This window comes from Dioscorea cayenensis, chromosome 4 (assembly GCF_009730915.1).
Source record: "Dioscorea cayenensis subsp. rotundata cultivar TDr96_F1 chromosome 4, TDr96_F1_v2_PseudoChromosome.rev07_lg8_w22 25.fasta, whole genome shotgun sequence".
In the NCBI taxonomy this organism is placed as follows: Eukaryota; Viridiplantae; Streptophyta; class Magnoliopsida; order Dioscoreales; family Dioscoreaceae; genus Dioscorea; species Dioscorea cayenensis.
This window is the reverse complement of record NC_052474.1, coordinates 21,121,608-21,138,924: the sequence shown is the minus strand read 5'-3', so window position 1 is coordinate 21,138,924 and position 17,317 is coordinate 21,121,608. Positions and strand designations below refer to the sequence as shown.

The 17,317-nt window shown below is 35.6% G+C and overlaps 2 protein-coding genes across 2 annotated transcripts; one reads left to right on the top strand and one right to left on the bottom strand.

Moving 5' to 3' along the window:
* Window positions 1-178: 178 nt before the first annotated feature.
* Window positions 179-6,804, bottom strand: LOC120258881. Its single transcript, XM_039266342.1, is given in 14 exon segments — window positions 179-634; window positions 636-654; window positions 756-814; window positions 1,433-1,479; window positions 1,897-1,927; window positions 2,203-2,265; window positions 2,629-2,727; window positions 2,829-2,912; window positions 3,007-3,099; window positions 3,532-3,609; window positions 4,049-4,163; window positions 4,253-4,353; window positions 4,427-5,506; window positions 6,536-6,804. Coding segments are annotated over 14 exon segments (2,133 nt in total). The 5' UTR covers window positions 6,608-6,804; the 3' UTR covers window positions 179-442.
* Window positions 6,805-10,142: 3,338 nt separating this feature from the next.
* LOC120259522 (60S ribosomal protein L5-like) lies at window positions 10,143-13,304 on the top strand. The gene is made up of 9 exons (XM_039267139.1): window positions 10,143-10,258; window positions 10,871-10,940; window positions 11,021-11,112; window positions 11,224-11,350; window positions 11,449-11,528; window positions 11,595-11,711; window positions 12,332-12,470; window positions 12,696-12,864; window positions 12,970-13,304. Exons 1-9 carry the CDS (start codon window positions 10,256-10,258, stop codon window positions 13,073-13,075), a joined length of 903 nt encoding a protein of 300 aa, XP_039123073.1. The 5' UTR covers window positions 10,143-10,255; the 3' UTR covers window positions 13,076-13,304.
* Window positions 13,305-17,317: the final 4,013 nt, after the last annotated feature.

Sequence of the window (17,317 nt, the reverse complement as noted above, 5' to 3'; positions counted from 1 at the left end):
TACCTTTCTTACATCTGAAATTTTATTTGATTGCATAACATTAATTAAGATATAAATGCTATCAATTTAGAACCAATTGAAAATACAGAAATAGCAAAGCTATGCCTGATCAAATCCTTTCCAAACTTCAGCACACAATCATCACATCAGAACCATGAAAAGTCACTCTAGACAATTAAAGCCAAAATATTTGATACAATGAGACTTATCATGTCATGCAAAAGAATTCATGTGCTCATTATTCCTTGCAACTTCAGATTGCAAACAAGATTCTAATTTCAGAAAAATCAATAGCATGAGTTGTTCATACATCACCAAAGAAAGGACACATAACAAGCATGTTAAATCTTGACAATGGAATCATCTGTGCATTATTTATTACAGCACATCTGAAACCCTCTAGAGAATGTTTAGATTGAGGAATACCAGGATAGGCCAAGTTCTAAGCTTCTGAAGCCTGACTTGCAGATTCCGGGAGGTTTTCAGTCTCGGAATCAGATGGTTGTGATTCATGCTTCGCTGCTGCCTGGAGGACACGATCTTGGACAGCCGTCGATGAGGGAGATGTTTGTAACCCAATCTTGTTTGGCTCCAATTTTTGAGCTGCCCAGGAAATGGCTTGAGCTCCCTTTTTGGAAAGGAGAGAATAGCAACCTGTAAAAGAAAATGAACTGAGAGCAGTATAATTGATAAAGATGGTAAAACAGTGTTAAATAATGGAGTAACAGTGTGTTGATGAAACACAGATCATTTACTTCATATCCTCCTTTAAATCCTCTGACTTCTCATATGAAGCAAATCGTCGGTAGACAGTCTGGAAAAATTGAAAATACTGGATGTTAGATTATAACATGATGTAGCACAAGATCATATATTTAGGGAGCTGGTTTTGTACTCCTTATTTATGAATTATTATGACCATTCCAACTGGGTACATAATAAAAATTGGATTGAATTCTATTTCATGGTATCATGTTAGAAATGCATGAAAATTTTGCTAGAAATTTTGCTAGGACTTGATCTTGGTGAACCTTAGTAAAGTTTGTATTTTAGTTCATTCTGTCATTTCATTTTGTTCTGCAAGTAGGAGTAAAACCAGGATTTTCCTTAGACCTGCTAACAGATACTTTGTTATTTTTCTCACGCATATAGTACGTATAGGCTATGGTTCGTCAGTAAAATAATCCAAATCATTCATCACCTATAAAAAGCATATGAATGGACATAGCATCAGGATGCAGTTGTATGAATATATCAGATAGTTTGAATAGTTATCACCAATTCATGGGATGGTGACAATGGACAATGAATGCAGTATAGCAATTGTATTTGTATGCAAGGTTCCTAAGGCAATTTATAAATCCATGGCAATGCTAAAGACAATGGATGAATTTGAAGAAGGTTAAAAAGCAATGAGTTGTAAAAAGATTACCAGCCCAAGTCCAATAATAGCTATGACCTGTAATGTCTTCTCCCATTCTGCAAAAAAATAAAAAAATAAAAAAATTAATTCTGGTTATTTGCAGGTAAATTAAAAATCGAGACTAATAATTTTCTGGGTCAATTCTGAAATTTTTGCAGTCATAAATTATTGTCTTAGATGAAGTTAAATGACCATTGTTAGTAAAAGCCTTTTCTCAATCTTGCTTCCCAAACTATAGACCTATTCAACAAGTTAAAATTGGTGTTCAGATGTCCTGAAAAAGTAATGGCTCAAAGGAGAACATGCACCATTGGAGTTCATTCAGGTTCAATAAAATCAGAATATGAAATTTCAAGTTAGAAAGACCACTACCACAAAATATAATACATTTAGTTCCCATATAAAATCAGAATACGAACATGCACCTTGAAAAATGATGTTAATTTTTGGTGTCTGACAGAAGCATTGCTTACCTAATAACGCATAGAAGGCTGCAGAAAGGCCCTGTACATAAGCAGCCAATATCAATATTTTTTGTAAATAGCTCAAGAGATATCTGGGCAAAACAAAATCAAGCAAGAAGTCCAAAAATTGACATGAAATATAAACATACAAATATATCTCTGAGACTTGGAGTTTCGTATCACCAACTTGACTAAAATAGCTTCAAATTTAGTCAACAATCAAACAAAAATCCTAACTAAAATTTAAAATAAGAGGAGAGCAAGACATCATTAGAAAAATTGCCAAACTTTGAGCCAGGACTATTATCATCTCACCAGTGCCGATCCAACAACAAGTGCTGGTGTAGGTTTGACATCTGCAAGGATAGCTTCAGCTTCCTGTTAAGGAACCAAACAGAATTTATGAATGCCCCAAATCATAGATCTGGTAGGAACAAGAAGAATGCAGTAGCACTACAAACTACTCGAAGTATATGTGCAGATATCGATATCAGATTTTCTAGGGAATGTAATGGATACTTCCTATCTTCATAATTAAAGACATAATGCATATAAATTGAAAAGAATATATTGAAGACAGTGAACTATTTTGACAACAGTTGAAATTTATCCTTATCATATTGTTCTAAAATATCCAGATGGGTATGTGTTATGTGGTTATGGCCTGATGATTTACCATCACAACTATGAATGGCCTTTTCTTTTCGGGTTGTGATGAAATAAAAAATGATCTCATTGTACCTCATTCAGTACAGTCAGTGTACTTTCAGGTTTTAGCTCCTTGATGCGGAGACCCTTCTTCACCCATGATTGGAAGCCCCCTTGTAGCAAGTACGGTTTCTGTCATCCAAAGACAAAGTTTAACAATTGAAAAAGCAACATAAAAAAATATATAGATTGACACTATATTATTTTCTGAATGTAGCATTTATAACACTTGCCTTGACACCAAGTTTTTTCAAGGATCTGGCAATTGATTTAGCACGGTTACCATTGGTATCCATAACAATGATCTTTGACCCATCCTATACCAGTACAATAGACCTAAAACTATTATTCGCAGAATCCAGAAAAAACAAAAAAAAATTTGCAAATTATATGAAAGTCGCATAGGCATACTCGAACAATTTTCAAGTTTTTGATGACAGTTGCCATCAGAGTATCATCTATTTCTTTTCCACCCTTCAACAGCTTCCTGAGGGAATTATCAATCTGATATGACAAAAAGCACATTGACATCAGCTGGGAAAAGTTCTGGCATTGAGAAAATGTAGAAAGAATTGATTCATATGGAGACACAGTGTTCTTTTTTAAACAAAGTGACAACATGATGAAACTGCTACCAATAAACATAGAACAAAAGATAAGTTGGCAACACTTGTAGTTCTCAGAGAGAGGGTATTATGGGTTCAGCCATTTGTTTTAAGCTCGTAAATTTTTGCCATTAATCTAAGAGAAATATTAGAAGTGGCAACTGGATGCAACTAAATCAATAATTATTATTAATTTTATGATATCAGCACCTGACAATAAACAAAAGGACATCAAGCATGTTCAATAACATGACTTAAATCATAGGGCACTTATCTATGTGAATTGGTTTTACAAGCAGAAAACATCCTTGTGAAAGGTAGATCAACCAACCTCAGGGAGAACTACGCTTGCATATCGAGATCGAGCTGCTCGGCGGAGGTCAGGAACACCATCTTTCTCCCTTAAAGCCTTCAACAAGATTAATGGCCATCACCAGCAAAACATGATGTCACAAATATAGGAGTCTTTATGCATCACCAATAGTAAAAGACAGGAGCATGATTATCATTTATCAGAGTTGAAATTGTTGCAGAAATGACCTGACAGACCTTGATATGAAAGATACTGAGACATTGAATCATTAAATCAGAGAATATGTATGTAGGAAAGGAAATAATAACAAAATTTGGTGAGAGAGAAATTTTAACAAATTTTTGTCAGAGAAATCTTAATAAGTGGTATTTATCAAATACGAAAGGAATATCATTTTCAGCAGAAGAAATAAGTAAATGGAAAGAAAAGATATATAAGAAACATTGCAAAATATAATGTAGGTAGAAAAGTCTCAAATATTCTTAAATAAACAACACAAAAAAAGAAAAGGCTGCTGAAATTTACAGTCTCTTGCCTCAGGCCGGACATCAATGAGCACGGTGCCATCTTCATTTTTTAGAAGCTCCAAGGTCAATTCAGGAGATATGTCTCCAGAGTATCCGCCATATACCAATAGCCAATAAGAAACCCTGCAAGTTCAAGATAAATGACAAAAAGGGGTTAGTTAAATTGCTCAACAATTGGATTGGAGAAAATTTAAGAAATGGTATTCAAATACCCAAGAGTGGCTGAAACTCCAAGGAGAAGTACAAATGAGACAACTGGGTCACTGGGATCCAGGCCAACATTTTTTTCAAATTCTTCAATTATTTTGGACGCCTACAGTACAAGAGGATCAGATAACACACTAATAAAAAACGACAATGAATTATGATACCCGCAAACAAGATACCTGTTGAGCAGCAGAACCAAAAGGTTGAAAGATTTCTGTGATTTTGTCTTCAGATAAATTCAGCGTATTCCTAACATCAGGTGGCAAAGAAGACTTTGCTGATCCATAGAAATAAACAATATACCTAGACACATTTGTCAAAGAATCCTCCACGGTGAAAATTGTTCTCCTCAATACATCAATAGTGAAAGCACTTGCCTTGTATACATTCTCTCCCAATTCACTTGAAAGACCTGTCAAGTTACTACCAGCTTGCTCTTTGGTGTTATAAGCTGTAGAAAATAAACCATTGATTGCATTGTCAAACGAATTCTTAACACTCTCAACCGCATCTGAAATTGTGAACGTGAATGAATCATATGCTTTTCTCACAGTATCTTCTAATCTAGCCACAGATGTTTCCACTGATTCACTAGCTCCAGAAAAAAAATCCTCAACGCTTTGTCGTAGACTAGGGAAATCCCCATTTGTTTGCTCAAGTGACCCAGAAACTGGCAGTGAATCCTCAGGGGAAATACTGGGAATACTATCAGCTGCAAATGTAAAGCCAGAAGAGGAAGACGCAGACAGTCCAGTTGAACCTTGACTAAGAGAGTCAGGAAGGTTCAGAAGTTCATATCCACCAGGGGAAGCTGTAGACGGTAGCTCTGCATAAGATGATCTTGGTGGTGCATCCATAAGATTGTTACTTATCTTATGCTCAATAGTACCACTGAATTTACTGCTTGGAAATTTGGATCCTGGTAAATCCTCACTTGTAGGCCAGAGTCCAATCACTTCTGACGATGAGTTGGTTGGATTTTGAGTGTCATTATCAAAATATTCTTTTGGAAATGAGCGCACTATGTCATCAAAATCATTGTTGTATGGAGACAATATGGATGAATCATAGGAACCATGATCATCGGGGGTTTCCACAACAAGAGAATTCATGCATTTTGCAGCATGTAGTCTCGAAGATGATTCCCGGCCATGAACTCCATCATGGATGCAAAGGAAGAGCCTTTCCTCAATAAAGTTTCTCTCTTGTATAGCCTTCTGAAATGGATAAAATGCTCTTGTGCCTACATGACAAGATAGCTGCCAACCCATGGGTTAAGACAGTATTAATGAGATTTCTTTTACTAGTAAAAGAATATCGAGCTTAAATATTCCATATAGTACTGTCATGGAATGCATGACATTTATCAACTTCTCTCTTGGAACAGGAGGAGCCTCTTTGACAAGCAGAAAGGAAAAAAACTTACAAAGAATACACAGATCTTTTATAACAATACTCTTTGAAATAAAAAAAAGTGATGCATTGAAGATGAGGTATTAATCAACAGATACAGTAAAGAAGAATATATAGAGAGAGTATATATTTTTGCTCTGTATTCATGCGAAGTCCTTGACATTGTATTGGCCTTTCTCAAGCAATATGGTTACTGGGGCCTGCCAGGGAGACAACTCTCCGGCTGAGAGATCATTCCAGAATAAACTAAATGATATTTTAATTTTCTCACTACACCCCATAAAATGGCTTAGATCCTTTGAGATCTGTCATAGGACAGCAACTATGTTCAGGCAAGAAGAGTGAGTGCACTTACTATTAGAAACACCAACCATTTCATCAACATACTTTGTTGAAATGCAACAAAGGTGAGCAAACATAGTCATCCCAGATCTATAAAGGAGAACAACACATCCAAGTGATCCAACAAAATAATTCCATCAATGAACATCAGAATCAAGACATTATCCAGTCCAATTTACAAAATTGCAAACACGACAACCAATTATTTTCTCTACTTCTCATAAGCATCAGTGACTTAAACTCCCCATAACAAGTAAAAAAAAGTCAAAATCTTCACTATAACCGAGTAGAAACTCCAAAATCCAATTTTTTTTTTATCATTAACTCACAACAGAAGCTTCAGACTCAACTATTTCACAACCAAAATCCTTTCTTCAAAATGTGAGATCTATGAGACAATGACAAGCTACAAAAAGACACTAACTGAAACAACAATTTCTTAATCAAACTATATATATTGAAATTCAACTCAAATGCAGCTATTTGAGACAATTCACAAGCACCAATCAAACTCAAATGCAAAAAGCAATCACCTGATAATAAGAAGAGCAACTGGGAGCGGCGGAGCAAACAGGAAGCATCCTGGTGGAAAGCAATGAAATCATTCGCTTCTCTGCTTCAAGGAGAAGACAGAGAAGGGGAATAAACCGCAATCAGAGCTATCGATTGCTCTTGTTATCCGAAGGCAATCGGATGAGAAGGACACGGGAGATGGAGGTGTGATGGAGTTGGGGATGAGAGAAGGGAAGTGAGAGCTTGTGGTTCCTCAAAGAACTTGTGCCTCAACATCACTTGGTGTGCTTGTGCCCACCATCAACCAATCCTTGTTTTTTGTTTTAGATATATGGATGTGCTTGTGGGGCCCATCTCAATTTTTATTTTTTATTTTTATTTTTATTTTTATTTTTTATTTTATGAAATATTGAATTGGCGAGGACTCCCCTGGGGTCCTTTTCACTTGCCCCGGGCTTTTTTTTTTTAAGAAATTGTTTATATCATCTTTCTAACTTTCTCACTTGGTTAAAAAATTTCTGAACTATTTTATATCCTCAAAAAGTCCCTCCTTTTTTTGACACTTTATGTAATAATACTTTTTCAGAGATTTTTTTATCGAAATGCTTTTTAATAATTTTTAAAGCGGAAACAAAAATAGATATCTGAAAACTATAAGATATTAAACATTAAAAAACAAATATTAAATAAAAACGTTATATTTTAAATGAAAACTTATATAGTTATACGTAAATATTCAATATTAAATAAAAAAATATCTAATAAACAAGAAGTGTATTTCGTATACTAGCTAAATTGTATTTTTAAATAAAATAAAATTGACGTATGGACTAAAAAATAAATAAACTGAAAAAGAAGAGACTGCAAAGAAAATTGAAATGTCAAAGGGACTATAGGAGATATTTGAAAAAGTTGCAAGGACTATTAAATGATTTTCTCTTATTTTTTTTACTTTGTCTATTTAAAAAAATTTATGAAGTATTAAATATTGGTTTTTTAAATTTACTTTTATAACGTATAATAAATCATATTCAATTACACATTTTATTAAATCATATTTTAAATAAAAATAATATTGAAAAGTTAATATATTTTGTTATAAATTTTAGATTACCAACTACCTTTAGGGGGTGTTTGTTTTGATGTATTTAGAGTTACATGTAACTCTAAATACATTAAGTGCCAAAATCCATTGTTTGTTTGTATGAATTCTCTTTTCCTGATGCAACTTTAAATACCTTCTAATTGTACGGATAAAGGATTTGGTTTTACGGCCAAATTGGCCGTAAAAGCAAATCCTTTATTTGAGAATCCCTCACCTTCCATTAATTCCAACCATCTCTGCACCATATCATGCTCCGCCGATCTACCAACTCGTCCATACAAGTTAGAAGCGAAGCTCGTCCTCATCCCACCGCTCGACGTGGGGCTGAAGGATTTCCGGGATCCGACCACGGCGTGGTACGACGAGGAGGCCGAGGCGTGGCGGTTCGTGATCAGAACGAAGGAGGACAAGGGGCATTCAGGGATCTTGCTGGTGTACCAAACGAAGGACTTTTTGAACTACGAGTTTATTACCGGGGAGGCTACAAAAGGGACGGCATTGGTGGGGGGATTGAGATGACGATGGTTGCGACAGGGACGGCGTTGGCAGTGGTGGTGGAGATAGAGATGACGGAGGTGGTAAGGGTGGTGGCGGAGGTGATGGTGGTGGGAGTGATGGAGATGGTGGTGGCGGAGATGGAGATGACGGTAGAGGTGGAGGCGGAGGCAAAAGAGGGACGAACGGAGGGCATTTGAAGGAGTTGCAATCGGGAAATTCTTAAGAATTGGTTAATTATTATCTTAATAATTTGGTTATTTTAATATCATAATAATTTGACCTAATTATTTAATAAAATATACTAATACATTGTAATTAATATCATAACAATTTTTATTAAATAGTTTATTAATAATAATGTTTAAAAACAAAATATAATTTTGTAATACCATATTTTCAATTACATCCAAACAAACACCAAATTCTATAATACAATGTTTTCAATTACATCCAACCAAACACCAGATTCTACATTACTGGATTTTCAAATCCAAGTATTTTATAGTTACATTGTAATTGAAAATCCACTGCATTTAGAATTACATCTAACCAAACACCCCCTTAATTGACTTTCTTAATCTATGTGAATTAGTTAAAATGAGCAAGTAAAAGAACCGGAGAGAACATGTTTGAAGAAAAATAATTGATCTTATATTGATTTCTTAGTCTCTTGACACCATATCCCTTATATAGAATATTGAGAATACGGGTTCAAAGTTCAAATCACTTAGGATGGTGCAGATTTGTAAATGAATTAACTCTATATCTTTGATGTAGATTCTCCACATATTGTTAAAAAAAATATATAAGAGAGGTTTAATTATAGAAAACATAGGTAAATTTTGTTGGAGTATAAATGTCGGTTCTATGTTGCTATTCGAGATAATTTAATAGAAAAATTAAATGAAGACTTTCAAGTATTAGATTAGGCATGTTAAACATTACTATAATGCATTTTTTTTTTTAATTTGTGTAAAGATTTATGATGTTTTCCCGATTGCTAGAGTCTACCAACTAACCAAAAGTATGAAATTTTTTGTCTAGTATATCTTAGTAAAAAGTTGTGCAAGTATATGCATAATATAATACAAGAACAAAATAAAAGATGAAAGGAACCTTGTGGTGCCTTTGAGCATTGAATATATGTATATGAATCGATATATCTTCTATTGACGTTCACGGGGTTGTTGGATTAACATCTAACAACTCTCTCCCTCCACATCTTGCGCTTTCTCTCTAAATCCTAACTCCATCTGTCCTTCTCAAGTTTTTCTCTTTTACTTTTTTCATCATTTGCATATACCACATATGATATTTCGTGTGTATATATATATATATATTTGTTATGATGAATATATTTAATAACTATAAAATAAGCCTTTCGAAAATAACTAACAGTATAAAAACAAAAAATAAAATGAAGAAATATATAAAATAAAAAGATTTTTATTCTAAAGCACAGAGTAAAGGACATTGTAAGTGTGGATTTTTCATATTTTGACATGGGACTATTCTCATAAGAGAGTTTTCTTACTTGGGTTTAGTTGAAGGACTATAAAAAATTTTACATACCCCTTAAAAGTGTTGAGAAGTAACTATCATACTTTGTCTACACAAATTACGGTTAATTTAACTTCTAAGTAAAAAAAAAACTCTTAATTTTTAAGTTAATAGAAAACAGAAGCATACATATAATGAAGTTGTAGAGTGTGGATTTTACATTCAATTTAATTTTTTCTCATAAAAATTATTGTTTACAATTAAGCTAATTAACCGTATTAATATACATATAAATTTTTTTCTCATATAATTAAATTGTGATTTATTTTTGATATTTTATTTTATTAACCAACATATTAACATTAATTGAATTTTGAGTCAAAATTTTATATAATTATTATCACATTAATTGATTTTTTTTTTATAAACATAGTTTTATATTTCTATACTCACATTAGACCACATTGAGCCAAGTCCCAAAACGAAATCTTAGCCGTTGAATTACTAACAAAGAACGACAGCCGTAGATCTTGGCCGCTAGGGTTTTATAAAACCAGATTTCTCCCACTCCTTCGAAGCCTCCTTTTTGCCCCTTTCCGAACGCCGCGAAGGCGAGAGCCCCCATCAGAGAAGCGGGATGGTAAGAGCTCGAAACCCTAGCATTTCCCTGAGTTTTTCTTGTTAGATCGATTAGGACTAGTTGCTTTCATGGGTGATTCTTGATGTCTATGATTTCCTGTGTTTATTGATATTCTGGTTCTTGTTTAACTGTTGAGATTCATCAAACTTGATTGCATTTTGTTCTTGATGATTGATTTGTGGGTTTATGGTTTGTGTAATGTTTGAACGCTGAATCTAGGAGGTTTCAAGCAAGTAATCTCTTGAAAGGATTGATTTTGATGCAGTTTTTGTTGTTAATTAGTGGTTGGAGTAGGTCAAGGAGTGTAGATGTGGAGAATGGTTTTTATTTTGCAAGAATGCTGTGAAAAAATTAGAATATTATGGAAAAGATGAGATTTTGACCAAGGATTTACTCTCTTTTAGCTGCAGGTTGATCTTTGATGATCAGTAAATACATCAGTGAGAAAGAAAAATTAATTACATCAAGTGTATATATAGAAAATAATTCCAAAACTTTATAATTGTCTGTAAATTATCTTTTTTAGAGTAAATAAGATTTACAATCACATTGAATTTTTTAGGTTTGTGAATGTATGGCATTGTCAGTTAAATTTTTGTCATTTCACTGTAGGTTTTTGTGAAAGCCCAGAAGACCAAGGCTTACTTCAAGCGTTTTCAAGTGAAGTTTAAGAGAAGGAGGGGTAACACTCATATCCAGTTATCCTGCTACACTGCTAACTATGTTTGCTGGGTTTATAATGGAAATGTATTTGTTTTGCAGCTGGGAAGACTGATTATCGGGCTAGGATTCGCCTCATAAATCAGGATAAAAATAAATATAACACTCCCAAATATCGATTTGTTGTTCGATTTGTATCCAAGAAATTTTTTTTGCTGTTTTTTCCTTTTCTTTTTGGTAGTTAATTGATTCATATGGTATTATGGACTATATTTATGCCTGCTGTCTTAACTAGTCCTGATCAGACTAACAAGAATATCATCGCACAAATAGTATCTGCAAGCATTGCCGGTGATATGGTCATGGCAGCAGCATATGCCCATGAGCTACCCCGTTATGGATTAGAAGTTGGTCTCACTAACTATGCTGCAGGTGTTTATCTGAAATTTTCATGTTTAATTAATTTTGTTTTATGATTTTATGTGAAATGCTATTCTTGATTGTGATTTGATTTATTTTCCTGAATGGAGCATACTGCACTGGCCTTCTTTTGGCCCGCCGCGTGTTGAAGATGCTTGAAATGGATGAGGAATATCAGGGAAATGTTGAGGTAGATATGGTTTACTTTGCTTCTATTTTTGTATCCTTGATTGATTCATATATTCATTTTGTCCAGGCCACCGGGGAGGACTTTTCAGTGGAGCCAGCTGAGAGCAGGAGGCCATTCCGGGCTCTCTTGGATGTTGGTCTTCTTAGAACCACCACTGGAAATCGTGTTTTTGGTGCTCTCAAGGTTGGCTGCAATTCCTTATTCTATGTTTTATCATGTTCTTTAAAGTATTGTTTGTGAGTAATCAGGTCAAGCTCAGCATGTAGTAGTGACTTTGATAGTTCTAGTGGGAAACTCTACCTTTCACTTTGTTTGTGGTTTTTATGTTCTTACTCTTTCTGCCATCAATTGTAGCATTTTTAGGTCTTGTTGTTGCGTAAGTTGTCAGTGCATTATACTTCTTGTTATTTACTGACAAGTATTTGCCATTCCTACTTACATTTGAAGTTTAATGACCTTAAAGTCCTGATCTTGATGGCAACAATGGTGAAAATGACATTTAGAAGATTAAAATATTGTCAACTTTAGGAATTGTGAGTCTGACCTGTAACTTTTTTTTTTGGGTGAAAGTATGTAATAGTTGTTTTCTTAATTTAAAAGGGAGAAAAGACCTTCCCGAGCCTGCCAGGATAAGTTTTCTTCACTACACTCTAGTTGATTTTTGTCTGTCTTCCTTTTGTTTGTAATGATATAGATTCTACAAATTATCTGTCATAGTCAGGTCTGCTCAATTGAAGTATTGCCATTATTGTTCATTTGGAATTTGTGGTGTTTTCCTAATGGTTATTCTGCTGGTAAACCAGGGAGCATTAGATGGTGGTCTTGATATTCCTCACAGTGAGAAGCGCTTTGCTGGTTTCAAGAAGGATGACAAGCAACTTGATGCGGAGGCTCATAGGAAGTATATCTTTGGTGATCATGTTGCCTGTTACATGAGGGTCTGTCATCTGCACTTGATTTTTAATCTTCTGCCTTTATCTTCATTCTAGTTATATTTGTGGTTGACTGTTCATTCTTGTTGACATATGAGACTGAATCTTTCACTCTATTCACAACAATAACTCCCTCCACTATGAAAACTCCCTGAGTTACACTGTACAAAGTTCTACTTACCATTTGCAGATACAATGTTATTGACTTTTTATATATCTGCCTTTCATTTCAGAGCTTTGATGGATGATGAACCTGAGAAATACCAGTCACACTTTAGCGCCTACCTAAAGAAAGGACTTGAAGCTGATGACATAGAGGAGATGTACAAGAAGGTGCATGCAGCCATTCGAGCTGACCCAATGCCAGTGAAATCTACCAAGGAACCACCCAAGGAGCATAAGAGGTAAAGCTCTAGTGACCGACTTTAACATCAATGAACACATTTCGAGCCAATTAAATTGTCAGTGTTAGTTAAACTTCGGTTTCTTAACTCCGTTATGTGATGTAGGTATAATCTGAAGAAACTGACATACGAGGAGAGGAAGGCCAAACTTGTTGAGCGATTGAATGCTCTTAATGCAGCTGAACCTGATGATGAGGAAGATGATGAGTGAGCTCAGAACCTGGATTTTGACCTACTGTCTTGCATTTCTTCCTACTATCTCGGATTTAGAACTTTTATTGTGCTTAGATCTTCATCCAGTCTTTATTCAAAACACATTTCAAATTTTGACTTTCAAGTCTTAGATTTTGTTCTTTGCTCAAATTTGTGAAATTTTCATTTGGAACTTCTGTTGAATGTTATGTATGACAAATTGGTACCAAAAAGCTTTTTCTATAATCTGTGTTTTATTGTCTACTTGTGCTTTGATTCAGGGTTTAGCTGTCTGCATTTTAATTCAGTTAATTGGTATATTGGAAGATTCTTTGATGAATGGTGGTGGTTCATGAATCTTTTTCTCAGTCTTATGGTTTCAAGATGATATTGATGGTTCATGGACCATGCTTGGTTTTTGTTAGCCCGTCTCTCTTAATTTTCCCTAATTTCATGGTTCATGTGTCACTGCCAATTTGTACATTTACTCATTTTAAAGTTAATTTTATTATTACCATATTAAGGGTACTGAATTAAATACTAGGGAAATAGAAAATATTACCCCAATGATGCAGGGAGTACCAATTTGTTACTGGTTGATTTTTAATTGTTTTAGTACCAATTTCAAAATCTATTTTGTGAAATGAATTTGAAAATCCATTTCATGTGCCAGCAGCAACAACAGATTTTTATTATCTTTCCATAAATAGTTACATATTTCAGTAATCTGATTAAATACAAGAAAAAAATTAGAAGAAAATTCCTCTAATAACAAACCATACTGTTCTCAAAGCTCTAAATTTCTCTTTCATCGGAGGGGTGAAATAATTATTTATGTCCCCCAAGAGACCTACACCCAGGGTTATAAATAGTATAGGACCGTGTGTATAGTGCATGAATAGTACAAAAACTGTAGTACTGAGGAAAAGATTCGAATTCTTGCCCTTTTTTTTAGGGGCCGTTTGATTCGCGGTAATGTGGAAAGATTACCACGTGTTACGTGGTAATCTGAAAATATTACCATATTTGGCATTGCACCGGTGATAATGTGAATGGTAATATCACATTACCAACTTATAAATATTACCAAGAAAATGGTAATCCTATTACCACTAAATTTGGTGTCTATCTTGGATTACCATGGTAATCTTATAACTTTTTATATTTTAACAAATTGATTACCATTACAACCAAACACGGTAATGAACTATTCCCGGTAATAAGAGTTTCCAACCAAACATAGTTATATTAAATTACCACAATATTCCCAACCATATAACATTCTCACTCATATTACCATGGTAATCTCATTACGTGGTAATATGTTATTACCACGAACCAAACGACCCCTTAGTGTTTATTTTGTGTCATACAATAGTTGACACCGGTAAACTTTTTTACTAATTGCAAGATATGGAATTTATGTTAGTTAATTATTTATTATTATTATTATTATTATTATTATTATTGACAATGTAGATATTTTGTTTTACGTTTTAACCATATTTATTTATACTATTATAATCAAATGTCTCACACACCTCTATACTGTGATGGTTGTTAGATATATATTAATGTATGTACATTGTGTACGTATATGCGTATATACATACGCATACTTATACTTGTATATTTATTGGTTCTATAAATATGACCCAAAGGGTGTCATCTATTGTGAGCTGGCTAAATACTTATTTCCATCCTCTATCATGGTATCAGATGCCGGCCGATCTCCGCCGCGTCTTTGTTAACTCTCCGATGAGTTTTGTCTTACCAGAATTCTTTTCCGTCTAGTCTTTGTTTGCTTTCTGTCAAGCTTTGTTAGCTTTGTTAGCTCTCTATTGAGCTTTGTCAAGTATTTGTTGCCAGCCTTCTTCTTCATGCCGACGTATTCTCTCATTGATCCTTCGCCGAACCGCCGACCCAAACCACCGTTGTTGAGTTATCGGCAACTCCCAACCTGTACGAGCTCTGCCTGATGCCGATGATCGCCTAACGACGAGGCCTGCATGTTTTCACCGATGAACCGTAACTGATCAAGAGTAGCGGACCATCAGTTGCTACTTCTGCCGCCGTGATCATCACCACCACTCGTTTGTCTCTCCGGAATCATCACCAGCACAGCTTCTTGCTCGTCTCTCTGTCTTCTCAACCGAACCAGCCGCTTTTCTCCTCCGACGTCCGCTTGATTTTCTCAAAAGATGATCTCCACTGCTTCCCCGATCAGAAGACCGACACGGACTCCAAGCCCGGGAATTTCGCCACTCAAGTCCCAAAAATTTTAACCTTTTTCTGTTTGTTTTGATTCTCAGTACAATATAATATATATAATATATAATACCTATTAAAAAAAAAACTTTCTTTTTGGATTTCTTTCTTATCTTTCTACGGTACATGTCTATTTATATATTTATATATATATATATTATAAAAACGGATTATGTTTACTATTATTTCATATCCTTACTAGCATCTCATATTATTTCCTATTCCAAAACCATCAACAACAAATGGCATCAACCTCCTCTACTCCACATTTCCTAGCTCCAAATCGACATCAAACTAAAGCGGCGCCAATTACAGAGAATGGTTTACTATTGTTCGCATTGTTTTACTTGGTATGGATCTACTTGGCCATGTCGACGGTACCTCTCCCCAACCCTCCACTCCGGATGCATCATGGACCCTTGCTGATCATCGTACCATGATTATCATTTGTCAGTCTTGTGAGATTGATGTCCGTATGGAAATTGGACATCTTCCCCTCGCTTTCATGCAATGTGGGACCACTTAGCTCATATGTTTCAACATTCCAGCTCTGCTCGTCAGTATGCCATTTTACAAGATCTTACTCACATTCAGCAGCGTGAGCGTTTTGTTAGAGAATATGTCAGTGACCTACGGTCCTTATGGCGTTAGGTTGATTCATTGGAAGCGTCCACATGCCTAAAATGCACATGTTGCAAAATCCGCACTCAGTCTCGCCAAACACAGCGCACCTTTGACTTTCTGATGCGTCTTCGTCCCGGATTTTTGAGGTCGATTCGCGATCAGCGCTCAATCGAGACCCTCTTCCAACATTTGATGATGTTATTCGTAGTGTTATTGCCGAAGAAACACGTCTCAACACATTATCTCCACGGCTTATTCCTACAGACACAGTTCTTGCTGTCACATCTCCACGATCCCCTAAAGTACTTTCTGTGCCACCAGCTCTTGTTTCATCAACCTCCACTCAGTCTTCTGTTATCTGTCATTACTGCAAGCGTCTTGGTCATATGAAAAAAATCAATGTCGAAGCTTGACAGCGACATTGCGGCGATCATCACCGATCTAGCCCTCGCCTCGATCTCCTGTTTCTTCCCCATGCGCCTACATTTTACGCTTCGATTCTCCTTCCGCGATCTTCTTTCTCAAGTTGCTCGACCTCTGAGGCGATTCATGCTATGCGCCGTGCTCTCGCCCTCCAGTGTTTCCTCCTGCTACGTCATTGCCTCCGGTATGTCTTCCTCATACGGATTTTTAGATTCTGGTGCCACTCATCATATGACTGCCAATACCTCTAACCTAGTCTCTATTACTGCGCCTCATACCTTTTCTAGTGTTCGTACTTCTGATGGGAGTCTTCATCCTGCCATGCAGTGTGGTCGTCTTCGGTCCACTTCATTTGACATTCCTCACATTCATCATGTCCCTGGCCTAGCCCTCAATTTTCTTTCTGTTAGTCAGCTAACTGATCATGGTCTCACAGTTACCTTTTCTTCCTCTATTTGTACCGTGCAGGACAATCTTACAGGACAGAGGATTGGGATCGGGCGTAGAGTTGGCGGCCTCTATCACTTAGATTCTCTTCATCTTCCAGCTCCTCCATCTTCTGATATTGTCGCTTCTGTATGTTCTGTTGATCGTTGGCACTGTCGCCTCGGACACTTATCTAGTTCTCGCCTGAAACTCTTAACAAGTTCAGGTAATCTTGGCTCTGTTTCTTCTCTTCCTCCACATCCATGTATGGGTTGTAAGCTTGCTAAACCCACTGCTCTTCCTTTTTCTTCACGAGAATCTATTTCGGAATCTACTTTTGATCTAGTTCATTCTGATGTTTGGGGTCCTGCACCCTTCTCTTCTCTTGGTGGTTTCTTCTATTACATCTCTTTTGTTGATGATTTCTCGCGATATACCTGTCTTTATTTAATGCGTTCCCGATCTGAGGTTTTTGCCATTTACTCTCAATTTACGCAAATGGTATATACTCAGTTTGGTA

What these genes read in the sequence shown, in the direction of transcription:
- LOC120259522 (XM_039267139.1), top strand. An exon ending in GAAGTTTAAGAGAAGGAGGG is followed by an intron (nt 10,941 to 11,020) that starts GTAACACTCATA and finishes TTTGTTTTGCAG; the next exon opens with CTGGGAAGACTGATTATCGG. An exon ending in GTGTTTTTGGTGCTCTCAAG is followed by an intron (nt 11,712 to 12,331) that starts GTTGGCTGCAAT and finishes CTGGTAAACCAG; the next exon opens with GGAGCATTAGATGGTGGTCT.